Genomic DNA, 14,687 nt, shown 5'->3' with positions numbered 1-14,687 from the left:
AGTAAGAAATGGGGTCGCATGAAGCAGCAGTACAAAGACAGTTTTAAGGAAGGCACATTTAGAGAGGTAAGAAATATAGGCTTAAAACCTCCATTAATTCTGCAGGCAAAACTCCAACTGAAGCAATTAGGGCCCAGGGGTTTAACTGAGGGGAAGACATGGTAGAACTCTTTTTTTCTACTTGCCATCCTCTCCATCACTCACCCCTTGGATTCACCTCTACATTTGTGAACCCCAGATGCTCAAGCATGAGTTATCATCTGGGAAATATGTAATAAATGGGCAAGACAGGCCACTACCTCCTGGACAGAATTAGAACTACTGAGCTGTATACCACTGTCCTTACATTAAAATCAATGGTGATATGTAACTGACTTCGAGCAATACAGAAATCTCTAGTGTGTAAATATTACATTATTGATGTAGAAAAATGGAACACACACACACTGTATATTGGGTAGAATATCAAAAGCAATGTCCTAAAGCAGAAAGAATGCTATATATACTGAAAATGGATGCTTTGACACTGTTCTAATGTCAAGGGCATGAAATATTTTAGAAATTTAAAATCCTCTTTAGAGACCATCTGTAGTTTTATTATTTCTTCAAATTTCTTATAAACACCTGCCAGCTAAAGGCTGGTCTCCCTTGGATCCTCTCTTATCTCTAATGGGCCTGCTCATGAGCAGGAGTTCATCTCTTTCATCGTGAAGGTCCAGATGACCACTATACAGTATAGCAATAACCATCAAGTCACAGGTGGCAGGTTTGTTAGCGTTTACACTATTAGTGCCTACCTGACAGGCAGTTCTAAATGTTTATAAAGCACTTTGAGATCAGAGGGAAGGCACTATAGAAGTGCTGAAAGCTAATATTTATTATTACCACCGGTGGATCTCTTTAGCTATATAATTTTTTTTTTTTGTACTAGCTTCCCAGTTGCTTTTGGATTCTATTCATTTAATCTACAAAGCCCTACAGGGCTTGAGGCCAAGCGACATCTCGCTTCATATGGACTGTCTCAATGGCTGGTAGCAGCAGGGATGTTCTGTTTGAAAATGCCAAAATTTGAATTCCTGAGGCAAGAGAATAGAGTTCTTAGGAAAGGGACCTCGAGTGGGGAACTCATTCCGTCCTAGTCTGCAGGAACTGGAATTTGACCTTCACGTAATAGCCTAGGTTCGGGAAGTGCTGGAAGAAGGGTAGGAACTTCAGCTGCCTCAGACCTACACAGCATCTCCCCTTGATTTTTCATGTTTCAGAGCAGGAATTTGTCATGTCTCATTCATCTGTAAAGCATGATGCACCTATGGTATTCTGTACAGGTAGGAAGTATAGTCTTCAGGGAATAGGGTGACCAGATGTCTGGATTTTATAGGGACAGTCCTGATTTTTGGGTCTCTTATGTAAGCTCCTATTACCCTCCACCCTGTCAGGATTTTTCACACTTGCTGTCTGGTTACCCTATCAGGGAAAAAACTGAGTTCTTGTGAGTTTGGAAAGCATATGGCCCATTTGGGGCACTACTGCAATCTAAATAAATCAACAAGCAATTCAGAGTGCAATATAATGCTATAAAGACAGGCATTTAGATGATAGACGCTTTTTCCATCATGTGCATTGAGTGGCCACCCAGTGTATGGCTCATTGCTAACCAGTTTGATCAGTGCTGTTTTGTTCATAGTCTGTGCATCCAGAAGCAACCCCAAATGGGCGTATACTAAGCTATTTAATAAGGGATATGTGGGGAAAACTCATTTAATGTGAAATCTTAGATCAGTCAGTGAAAGAATGAATATGCATACTGAGAAATAAGGTTTTTTCCCCAGACTTTGTGCACTTCGAGCTCTTTAACTTGTTTTTTCTTCTCTCCTGCAGCTCCATGTTCAGGCAGCACTTACTTTTGCCACAGCAACATGTGTATCAATAATTCTTTGGTCTGCAATGGCATTCAAAACTGTGCATACCCTTGGGATGAAAATCATTGCAAAGGTGAATATAGTGCAAAGCATAACCTTAGTGATCCAGGATTGTCAGTTAACCTTTCATTTAAGAAAGTCATAAAACATCTTCTCCTGCAAATGTGCTGAAGATGGCAGTTCTTCTAAACTCAGGGAGATGTTCCAAATTTTTAATTTAAAACCAAGAGGCCTATGAACAGGGTTGAAGAATGTACCTGCCCTATAACTAAACATCTCATGCCCTTCACGAAGTATATTTTAAACTTTACAGAGAACATTGGGCTTACTGAGTATATGCTCCTGTATTTGCCTGATTTATACCACTACCATCTATTCCTAAACCTTGATGCTTTTGTGGGGAAAAATCCTTGATTTTTGAAGGAGGCCCCTTTTATGTTAGTGTGAAAATAATATAAATGTAGTTACTAAGCTAAAATGTATCATGTCACAGCATCTTTGTTTTATTTATTACGGTTAACAAAACTGATCAGTGGCTCCCAAGTTTCTATAATAAAAATCAAGTTTGCTGCACCTGAAGCTCTGCCTGTGCAAGTATTATACACATGCCTAATTAGAAATGGTTTTCTGAGATGTTTGTCTTGACTACACGTGCTTTTCTGAAATATACATCTTTCCTAGAATGCTTAAAGCAATATTATCTTGCCCCGCATTTTTAATTACTGTGTGCTGTACTAAAATTACCCACAATATTTTAGCTTTAGCTGTGAACAGAATCCTTAATACGTAGCATCACAGAGGGGAAAAAAACAAGCCAGAAAGCAGTAAATATTTTTACGGTTTTCTAATGAATATTCTGTTGTATTCATACACGTTTCAGTCATCCAGGACAAATACTTTTTCCAGAGCAAAAAATTGCTAGAAATTTGTCTCCAAGAGTGGGAAACCTGCTGTAATCAAATACTGCCATCTTGTGTACTTTCATAGGAAGTGCTATCAAGTAACTTTTTTTTTTTTTAACTCATCTTATGATGTGGACTGTTAAATAACTTGCAACGCAATACGTAGGTACAGTTTAGTTCAGTCATGAAGCCATCCAGTGAAGTCAAGATAAATAGTACAGTTGGATTTTTTTATATTGTTTGTTTTTAAAGGACAAGAACATTTTGGGGACTGCTTTTCCTCCATTCAAATCAATAAGATTTGCCATGGGCACCAATGGGAGCAGGATTGGGCCCTTTGTGTATGAGCATTTGTAGCTCTGCAAGCTAAAGTAATTATATGCTGTTTAATCAAATTTTAGTTTTCAGAATATAAACTGGTTACCACAGGGGTCAGGAAGGAAACCACACCCCAGCTAAATAGGTTTGTTGGATTAGGGGAGGGTTCCACCAGCCTCTGAAGTATCAGGTGTTTGGACTGAATTTTATTCAGTGTGGCAAATCCCCCAAATCTATAAGTTCATTACATTTCTAAGGTAACTTCTTTCCCCAAAAACTATGGGCCATATTCTGCTCTTGAATATTTATTTGAACCTCAGGGAAAATAGCACCACTTACAAGAGCAGTGCATGCTCCTCAGCATAGAAAACTTGCCTGAAATTGCATGCTGTTCAGTGGGCTCAGTCCTGCAGTCCTTGCTCATCCAGTATGAGACAAAACTCCATTGTAACCAGTGAGTTTTGTCTGAGTCAGGACTAATGCTTAAAACATACAGAGCCAAATTCTGCTCTCGCTCACAGGAATGCAGTGCCCATTACTGGAGTCAGTGCTTAATTAATAGACATTTGTACCCACATGAATGACCTCAGCATATGACCTGCTCTGTCATTTTCACTTTTCATTTTCTTTATACAAAGATTTAAGTCCAACCTCAAATTTTACTGAATTATTTCTGATCAGAAATGTTAGACTCAAAAGCCAACCATTTCTCTTTTTTGTAGAGAAGAAAAAAACTGGACTGTTTGAACAAATCACCAAAACTCATGGAACCATCATTGGCATTACTTCAGGGATAGTTTTGGTTCTTCTCATAATTTCAATTCTGGTGCAAGTAAAGCAGCCTCGCAAAAAGGTTATGGCTTGCAAAACTGCTTTTAATAAAACCGGCTTCCAAGAAGTATTTGATCCGCCACATTATGAACTGTTCTCATTAAGGGATAAAGAGATTTCTACAGACTTGGCTGACTTATCAGAAGAACTTGAGAACTATCAGAAAATGAGACGCTCCTCTACTGCTTCGAGATGTATTCATGACCATCACTGTGGCTCTCAAGCTTCCAGTATAAAACAAAGCAGGACCAACCTCAGTTCCATGGAACTTCCTTTCCGCAATGATTTTGCGCAACCTCAGCCAATGAAAACATTTAATAGCACCTTCAAGAAAAGTAGTTACACATTTAAACAGGCCCATGACTGCCCTGAGCAGGTCATAGAAGACAGAGTGATGGAGGAGATTCCTTGTGAAATTTATGTGAGAGGACGAGAGGATGCTGCACAAGGCTCATTATCTATTGACTTTTAATCTCCTGCTAAAGGTGAAATTGGTATGTGTGGCTGTGTACCTGACATGCACACCCTATATATAAATATACTATTGTAGTGTGTATAGGTATACACACTTTTTAGCTTACTGTATCCAATTCTTTTTTTAAAAGAAAAGATCTTCGTAACCAATAATTGTTACAGTGGTGGACTTTGCCCTCATCCCCCCACAAGCTGCCACTTCGGTTGAGCAACAGAAGAAGGTTTTGCATGGGAACTATTAAGAATATTTTTAACTAAATCTGACAATTACTAGATTTTTTCTGTCCTCCCTTTGATATTATTTCTTTTCCTTGGTTAAATAGTTGGTTTTCAGGCCAACAGTTTTAACTAGCTTAAGTAAATAAGTGGTTAAAGGCACCACCTATTTTGACACGTCTTATCATAATTTATTGAATTGCAGCTAGAGTTACCGTGGTAAGTGCCCATTAAGACCAGTTATGTTACATCCACCTGTTGCATCTTGACTAGTTTTTATATTGCTGCCTTTAATTATTGGCTCCTTAGTCTCTGTGTTCTGTGAGAAATGTGAAATGGTCTGTTGCCTTTTAACAGTATTATCTTTGCGATATTCATTTTAGTATCTTTGGGAATATATGGTCTTTGCAGTTTGCGGATAAGATTTAACCCAATTGTCAAGTGTGTCTTTTTAGACACAGACTTTGCACAATGGCATCTTTCAGGAAGATGTAGATTTTCAAAAGCATAGGATGGGCCAATTTCTGCTATGTGTTACAGCCATGCAACTCTGGCTCTGTCTTTTTTCCTATTACATGCATAAAGAAACTCCATTGACTGTTCTATATATTTGTCTCCTGTAGTGATCCTAATGCTATATTCCTTATGCAGCGCGCACGCACATACCCCCACCTCCATTGAAATCTAGGCCTAATACTCAATTGGTGTCTTAATTGCACAAAAAGTACAGGATGAAGCCTGGTACATGTTACACTGAGATCTATGTGATAACTAAGGTGTATGAAATTGTTGAGGACAGAGAAATCTGGAAGTAGCTGAATGAACCTGTTAGCACTTAAGACTATCACATTTTTCTAGCACTTGTGTCCATGGCGCAAAAATGCACATTTCATACTTTTTTTTTAAATGGCAGGTTAGACCTTGTTTTTTTACAGCACAAGACAATTTGTAAAATAACAATTCTCATGGACTTTTTTAGACTTGATATAATTTGATACTAATACATACTGTTTATTAAATCAAGATTTAACACATGTACAGTAAGCCTCTTTCAGTGTCCCCATTAGCAAGTCAGTGCTTGGTGTGTACAGTGTAACCTGTAAAGAATACTTAATGACATACAATAGCCTTTCTACTCCCTGATTTGTTTGGATTTATTTTTTGTTTGTTTACACAGGAACTGTTACTTTTTCACTAAATGTGACCTTACAGTTCTCAGTTACTGGACATATGATGATTTTGTCTTAATACAGGATAAGTTTTTTGTTGTGCTGACTGCAATGAAATTTAATTCAGTTACTGGAGGTTTCTGCACTGCAAGGACATATCAATTGCTGGGAATGTGTGTAAAACAGACTTTCCTTTTTAAGATTAAAACAAATGAGACTTAATTGCTGGTTTCCTGACAAGGTATGATGTGATGGTGGCAAACAAAACTATTATTTCTGTTCCTTTTATAGCAATGGTGTTTAGTTAAAGTTAGGAACACTCATTCTCTGTTTTGCTTTATTACAAGCACGATGAAGTTGATACTGAATCCAAGAATCAGAACATCTGTTAGACTGCGCATACCATTTCTATCAAAGCAATGAAATCAGGCTTAGTTTGCCTAATAGAGATGGACAGTAAATGAAAGAGTGCAGACATTCATTGAAATGTTATCCATAAGATTTTCAGCTGTCTTAAGAAAATAACAGTAATTTATCTCAGCCTGAATTCCATTTCCCATGAAACAAAACACTGGCCCCAAAGAGAAATGCTAAGTGGGTATCCATCAGAATGCTGAGAACAGCGATTTGAAAAAAGAGAATCCAGTATCTTGGGTTAGGATTTTAGACCAGATAGGGTTAGTGATAAGTGAAGTCTTTTTTGGCTTTAATAAAAAAAAAACGCAGCCTTTCAGGTGCTTACAACTTAAAGGATCACACAGCCCTGTTCCCACCCTCTTTCCTGTCCACTCATTTCTGCAATATTTTGATTTGTTCTCAGTACATGTTTCATGTATGTAGGCAGCATCAGAATTTGGCCAGATATGATTTTCCCCAGATAGTGAGCAGTCATCACTAAAAAGCCAACATTTACTGAGCAGTAGTACCTGTCATACTGCCATCTATTCCATGGGTGGCCAAACTTACTGACCCCCCAAGCTGCACCCAACAATCTTCAGAAGTTCGAGAACCAGGGCACACCTGCCAGAGCTTGGGCCTTCTGCCCCACAGGAGGCACCTGCTGAAGCCCCAAAGCTGCCCTCCCTGCTGGGCAAAAGCCCCATCCTGCTGCAAGGCAGAGGTCCTAAATCTGGTAAGTGGAAAATGGAGCCCATGGGGAAGGGGGCTCTATGAGCCACACTAAAAGAGCTGTAGGTGGCTCATGAGCCACAATTTTGGGCACCCCAATCTATACCTTGTTACTGAGATAGCTTAAACATCACACTGCTACTGTCTGTTGCATGATTTACTGCTTGTTTACTGGCCCTACAATTTTTTACCCTTTAATACATATATAAGAGGAACAATCCAGGACTCTTGTCAGAGGTACAGGGCGGTATCTAGAGTTGTATATAGCTATGATTCATCATGATACTAAAGTGCCACAGGGTCAACTCAAATTTGACACAGAGACCAACTCTGAACTGTTGCAGCATTTCAAGGATCACAGGAATCTTTAATTTATACAAGAAAAATGACATTTTCTTGCTTCAGAAGAACATGGTCTTCATCCTGTGTACTAAGGACAAAGGAGCAGTATACATTCAACACCCAATTAAAGTGAGAGAAGAGCTATGATTTGCATAAAAAACTCTTTATAAGAACATCTGTGCTAAAATTCACATTTTTATGTACTGAAAAGCCTACCTTATCCATTTGTTAGTGACTTTCCTAACTGTGCAAAGACTTATGTATCAACAGTGATATAGGGAAAAGACACTTCTAGTCTTAATAAATCATACATCAGTGCATGGGTGGATTACTCAACTTTCCTATTTAGCTAAAGTGCTGCAAATATCTCATGCTCTACTGCCTATATGCTCCACCAACACTGTTCAAGTACTACTTGTCACTGGTGACTGAAAAGCCAAAATGAAGTTGAGACTAGAGGAGTGTGAAATTGAGAAACTTCAATACAGAAGGGCTCATGCAAATGTTTTATTCAACTGTGATCTTCCCTTATTTTCAACTCTGCTTTTCAGATGCAAATATACTCATGCCAAAATTCAGACAAAGCCACTTACTCTCACCTGCTTTCAACACAAATCCATGTATCACCTCAAAGCTTGCTGATTTCACCCAATGAAAGGTTCCAATCACTAACAAAGCCAAACGTACACAAGTTAAGACTGCTCTAACTGTAACCCACTGGAGCAGTTAAATGTATGTAGTATTAACAGATGTAAATTACTTATCTATAAAAAAATCTACTTAGTCATCTGTCTGTTCCTGCTTTGAATGTGATTTTGTTTTATCAGTTCATGAGCCAGCTGTGTGCTACAAACTGATATCAGCAAGGCTTTTGCTTTTGTGATGATCTTTTCTCTCCTCTTAACTGCCCCTGTAGAGGATAAATGCTGATAAAAATGGAGTCCAGTACACTATGTATTTTGTCTCCAATATGAGATTAGTGTAGCCATCAAAGTGAAAGGCTATTTTCATTGTTTCTTTTGCTACACTCCATTTTGCAGAATCGGCTTAACTAAATCTGTTTTCTATCTGCTTTATAGATCAGCACTAACAATCATTTTTGAATTCTCAACTTGTTCTCCTTTATCCAGCCATTGATGATAATCCAAAATACAGCAGATAAAACAACTTAATTTCTATATGCCTGGTTGATCCTATAAAATCAAGCCTGGAGACAAATAAAGTGAAGACCTCCTGTCTTTGCATGTCTTTTTATTATCAAGGTGTCATTTTTACTGGGGTGGGGGTTAATCAAAGAAATGCATGTTGTTTATGGATCAGATCTGACCAGGGAGAGAAAAGTGCTGTGATAAAACAAACAGGTACATAGCCCATACACATTGCAAGATAAATGTTAAAAGTCACTGGGTCTTGGCTGGCAGCTGCACCACACACAGTCACCTACTGCTCCTGGCTCCTCTTCCATAACTGTAAGGGTGGTTGTCTCTAGGAGTGGGTATAGTAGGTACATAAATGCATGCGGCCAAATTCTCTTTTCTGTTCCAACCTCTTTGCACAGCACTTCTGGTGCAAAGGGAGAAGGGGGTAGCAAGCGTTGCCCCCCATCCCCTAAGAACACCCACTCAGAGGGGCTGGAGACGTGCACCAATTTGAAGAGATTAGATTGTAGACACATGGAATTTCCCTCTACCACCTCTACTTTTACAGCCCAAGTTACTTGACCTCAGTTCCTCAAATCTCACAGTCTGGCCCAAAAGGTTTGTTTCTGAAAACTACTTCAACTGGGTCACATTGTAGAAGCAATCCTCTCTGATTTTACCAGAACTTTAGAATTGCTGTGTCCTAGCTGGGGCAGCTGTCACAAGAAAACAGCCTCACACTCTATCCCACAACAAGCCAGAAAGATGCAGAGGAGAACACAGGGGGCAAAGAGGAATGTCAGGGGTAGTATACTGGAAAAGGAGGAAAAACATGACCACTGAATACAGAGGATGGACTCGGGACAAGACACTGGGGGGGGGGACATAGAAGAAGAATTAAGTGTAGCAGAAGAGTAGGTGGGAAAGAGAGAGAGACATGACCATGACACAGGAGGAGGAAAGAGATAGAATGACAGCTTTTCCCCCCTCCAGGGCTAGGAGAGATTTAGTGTATTCCCCCATGTAGCAGTTACCAAAAAGGCCCCTATGCCCATCTCCATCTACTCATTAATCTAAGTTGGAAGGATGGGGTAGGGGTTGAAGACAGATCAAGATATACATGCTAAAAAGTCATGGACTGCACTCAGGGACCCTCAAGCTCATCCTGGTACACTCTTCCCACATAGGTATTTGGGGAGGGAGACTGGAGGTACAACAGTTGAACCATGTGATTGGCATCACAGTTTTTCAGATGTTTGTCAGTGTTTAAAAGCACTGTGCTAAAATTCTGGTTTCAGAACATAAAATCACCTTTCCACCCCACAGGGCCAGCTCTAGCCATTTCGCCGCCCCAATCACAGTGGCTCTGCCGCTCGGCGTCCCTGCGGAGGGTCCGCTGGTCCTGCGGCTCTGGTGGACCTCCCGCAGGCGTGCCTGAGCCACGGGACCAGCGGACCCTCTGCAGGCACGCCTGCGGAAGGTCCACCGGAGCCACCCCAAGGTGTCAGATAAAAGAGCAGGTGAGCCCCACAGATGTCAGAGCTCCCAGGGTTACTTCCTCTTAAAATGTTTTGCTATCTTAAAGAAAGGAAAGCTGAGACACAAGAGTGTCTCTCCCCTTAATCTAACATGAATATAGTAAGATTAGAATAAATGAATCAATTATTTGGCAGTTAATGTCTGGAATTGTATTATGGAGAAATTGTTTTATCACTAAATATGCAAGTGGTTTTTTATTTTAGGCACATACTATGTCCATGGTCTGCTACCAGGCTCATCTGAACAAGTCAAAAAGAAAGAGCAGACAATTTCACATAACCACTTGTATTCAATTTCTACAGCACTAACCTGTGGAAACTACAACAATCCAAAGCATGAACCTTCTTTCAGGTCTATTGGCAAAGCCAGTCACCAGTCTGAACCTCTAAGAAGGTTAAATCCAAATGAGATGTGAAACTAGATTATGCTTCATTCTAAATGCAAACTAGTTGACAAATCAACCACTGGATATTGTCCTTTCTGAGGTGATGGCCAATTCTCCCTTGAATCTAATGACACTACTTTGAAGGTGGTAAAGCATGCAATTCTATTTAATCAATGTTAGATTCCCTCACTTCATTAAACATCCTCAATACATCCCATAATGTTGAGGCTGCCAACAGTTTACTGGAGAGCAATCTCAGTTACCGCTGGATTACTACCTGAAAAGATGGTTCAAAGACTGATTTGTGGGGAGAAGAAAGATTCATGAAAACATTTAGCAGGGTAAAAGAGATTCTTAGAAATCAAATGAAAAATAGATGAAGGCCAGGTCTCTTAAACGTGGTAGTGAAACTTGTAGTTAGAGTGACGAGAGGGGACATATCCAATAGCACTTGCTGTTTGAGTCTGCTATATGTTTAATAAACCAATGGAGTAGGTCAGGGCCTGAGGGTGATGCCAGATCATTTTTATTTTGCCTGTTGTGACGGAAAATAAAATAATCTGGTAGAGCAAAAACATTGCTTGTTTTGCCCTTACCAGAGGGAGCAGAACCTGTGCAAGCTTTTTATTAATCTTCTCTAGTTCTTAACATTTACTGTTGATTGTGAATGGAACTCCACAAGCTACAATGACAATACAGGAGGTCTATGTAAAAATCAAATGCATCATAAATTAATTTAAAAAGCTGAAGCTTCAGTGTAGGTACAACTGCTGCTAATGAGAGGGATTCTTCCATCCACCTAAGTACTCCACCTCCTTGAGAGGCGGTAGCTAGCTAAAGGAAGAGTTCTTCCATTGACCTAGTGCTGTCCACATGGAGACTTAGGTCAGCTTAACTACCCCACTCAAGGGATTTTCCACACCCTTGACCAGTGTAGTTAAACCAACCAAATTTTCTTATGTAGACCAGGCCCATAGACTTGGAGCCAAGATTCCTCACAGACCCTTTGGGCCTCACACAATTAGAATTCCACACTCCCTGTGCCCCTTTGTGTGGCCAGCAAACCCATCTAGGATGGAAGAGTACATCAGAATGCCACACAAAACTGGTATTAGTTTTTCTTCCTTTCTTCTCCCTAATTTCCTTTTTTTTTCCAGCAGCGTGGTGTGTTAGGGCTGCTTTATGGGATGCATAATATGTTTATGCACCTTGGGATCTTTGAATGGAAAGACTTACACCAATGTCAGCTCTTACTTTGTTTTTATTTGATCAGAGAGGAGCTCAATCCTCAACATTTCTGAAGCAGAGCCACATTTCAAGTACTCACAAACCTGAAGGGTGGAAGGGGTATATAAATTTATTTATTATTATTTCCTCTTACTTATGATTTGTTAAAGTCTGACTATCTGCTGATCGTTTGAGAAGCATTTACCAAAATACTTAAGTGGATCCAGTTACTTAGAAGATTTTATAGGGATGTCTGACACCACAACACAACAGACACAGAAAGGCAATGCCTAATCCTGTGAGGTGTATGTTGTTTCCAGTGAGATACAGGTCAAGATCAAGCCCCTAGTCCAGGGGTGGCCAGCTTGAGCAGGAGCCAGAATTTGTCAAGGAGCCATAGTAATACGTCAGCAGCCCCCCAATCAGCTCCCCCATCCCGCTCCAGCACCTCCCACCCACTGGCAGCCCTGCCAATCAGCACCTCCCCTTCCCTCCCCACATCTCCCAATCAGCTGTTTCATGGCATGCAGGAGGCTCGGGGCGGGGAGGAGGAGGAGCGAGGGCACATCAGGGGAAGGGGTGGAGTGGGGGCAGGGCCTGTGGCAGAGCCAGGGGTTGAGCAGTGAGCATCCCCCCAGCACATTGGAAAGTTAGTGCCTGTAGCTCCAGCCCCGGAGTCGGTGCCTGTACAAGGAGCCGCATATTAACTTCTGAAGAGCCACATGTGGCTCCAGAGCCACAGGTTGGCCACCCCTGGTCTAGTCAAATGGTTCTCAACCTGTGGCCCAATTAGCACAGAGCAGAGGCCCATGTGACATCCTCAGGGCCATACAGGTAGTATTGGCTGCGGCCCACAATGGTAAATAGACTCAGAACCACTGCCCTAGTCTGTGAACTGAACAGGTTTTAAAAGAGCTGTCACTGGCAGAGGCAGCTCAGAAAAAAGAAGCATTTGGTGAAAAGTGTTAGCTGCTAACGTGCTCCTTTTAAACAATAAGTTGTGGCTCAAAACAGGACTTGGAAATAGTAGGACAACAGCCTTCACTAAACTGTGGCTATGGACACTTTTTACATTTAATATGAACCAACCATTTTTCTTTTTTTGGATGGTCTTGGGGGCTTAACTGAGCCAGAACACGATGGGTATGTCTTCACTACCAACGTTAAAGTGCTGCCACAGCAGTGCTTTAACATGGCTGTGTAATTGTGGCACCAGCGCTGGGAAAGAGCTCTCCCAGCACTATAACGAAAACCACTCCCACAAGGGGCGTGGCTCCCAGCACTGGCACACTGTCTACACTGCCACGTTACAGCACTGAAACTTGCATCGCTCAGGGAAGTATTTTTTAACACCCTGGAGCGAGAACGTTTCAGCACTATAAAGTGGCAGTGTAGACAAGGCCTACAATACCACAGGCATTGTTCCCAGCTATGTACTTTGACATCTTGTTAAATAAGTTGTTTTAATCACAACGATTTAGATAAAAAAAATACCAGACATTAAAAAATCGCATCTATCATATTACCATAACAATTACCCACCAGGATACAAATGTAAAAGGAAAAGCTTCATGTCATTAAAGGTGCAGTACTTAAGTATGGAACAAGATAATTAAAAGACACTCCCCAACAAGAGCTCTGTTCTGACTTTTGTCCTTTGCACCTGTACTATTTTGCCTCACGCCTCTTCTGCATAGCACGAATGGATGGTTTGTTGCAACATGCAGCAAAGGTATGTCCAACAGAGAACTGCACACTGCAAGCCAGACACAGCTACATTATTTCAGAAAGGAGTTCAGACCTGTGCTAAAGGAATCCCTCTTTCACCATAGACAAGAATAAACCTAACCTGAATGCCAGTCAAGGATGGAGAATTCATCAATAGTTTATATCAGCATGTCATTCACAAGAATGATGGACAGATTACAGCGGCTAGTTTGATCTTTTGAGGTCATGCATGAATAATCTGTCTTGGGCATGTAAATCCTGTTCAGTTATTACTCAGGCATTCACTTGGGTCAGCAGAATGAGGTGTACTTACTACCTAAGACCTTGTAACAGTTTACTTCAGGGAAGATTTTCCTACACAGTCTAAATGTGGCACAGTAGAAACACCTAGGACTAAATTCTGCACTCAGTTACATTCTCTGAAACCTTTCTAACACATTGTAAGTTTACCAGTAACCATTCCTGAAGGTCTTTGAGGAGGATTTGGCCCTTCCTTTCCCCATTACAACACGGGATGAGCTTAAGACGACTCTACTCAGACCGGTAACATTAATTTTATATTTTTGTCTCTGCAGATACAGTGTCCTTTGAACCATTTCAACTGACCTGGCAATACTTCTATCCAGAGGAGAGTAACTAATGCACAATTAAAAAACAAAATTATCTGATATTAACTTTCTTATACTTCCCAACTGCATCATACCACAGAGGGGAGAGAGGAGAGTCCTTAGCCATTGCTGCTTTCTATAATTTTGTTGGCACTGGATAATGAAGAGCTCATTAGAAAGGACAGATTAAATATGGCAGTTAAAATATTAAATATTAAGGAGACTTTCTTGCTGAAGGGACAGGAGTAAGTGCCACTGACGTCAGAGGGACCTGCTGGGTAGTGACACACTTTGAAAATCCATCCCTTGCTTCTGACTTAGAAGCCTAACTTTAGGCACCCATTTTGGAAAATCCTGGCCTAGAGCTTTAGAGCCAAAAATTATATGCGATTAGCAAGTATCAGGGAAAGGTGACCCAAGTTAGACCTCCTTAAAGCCGGGGATTGATTCAGACTATAATAAACCTGGATCTACCAAAAACCTGACTCTCTAGGCATCTTGGCTGACTCAGCACCTCCCTTTCTCTTGGTCATATCATGACACAATTGGAGAGAATGAAAAAGATGCCATGGCTCTAGTGTGTTCTGCCTCCTCTCCGGGACCTATGGTGGCAGCCAACAGTGTGGGACCTGTTGCTTCCTGCTGCTGACTCACTCTCCAGTCGGGTCCTGAGCACAAGAATACAATCATAATATTTGCCTGGCTGATAAAGAACTAACCTCAGGAAAGGAACTGTGGTTTTGTTCTGTGTTTGTATAGCAC

General features: G+C 40.8%; 2 protein-coding genes across 6 annotated transcripts in view; one reads left to right on the top strand and one right to left on the bottom strand.

Moving 5' to 3' along the window:
- NETO2 (neuropilin and tolloid like 2) overlaps window positions 1-6,051 on the top strand; it is a 52,687-nt gene extending 46,636 nt beyond the window's left edge. For 3 of the 5 annotated variants that reach the window (XM_050923085.1, XM_050923083.1, XM_050923084.1), the window contains exons 8-9: window positions 1,879-1,992; window positions 3,862-6,051. In XM_050923085.1, the coding sequence (XP_050779042.1) occupies window positions 1,879-1,992; window positions 3,862-4,442 (695 nt within the window). In that variant the 3' untranslated portion in view covers window positions 4,443-6,051. The remainder of the gene's footprint in view (window positions 1-1,878; window positions 1,993-3,861) is intronic. The other 2 variants (XM_050923082.1, XM_050923086.1) reach the window with 2 other exon arrangements.
- LOC127034347 (borealin-2-like) overlaps window positions 1-14,687 on the bottom strand; it is a 189,665-nt gene that overhangs the window by 63,557 nt on the left and 111,421 nt on the right. The gene's annotated exons all lie outside the window — the stretch shown is intronic.

The sequence above is a fragment of the Gopherus flavomarginatus genome, chromosome 14, assembly GCF_025201925.1.
Source record: "Gopherus flavomarginatus isolate rGopFla2 chromosome 14, rGopFla2.mat.asm, whole genome shotgun sequence".
Classification (NCBI taxonomy): domain Eukaryota; kingdom Metazoa; phylum Chordata; order Testudines; family Testudinidae; genus Gopherus; species Gopherus flavomarginatus.
Note: the sequence above shows the minus strand (reverse complement) of the source record. Positions and strands in the feature narration are given on the sequence as shown.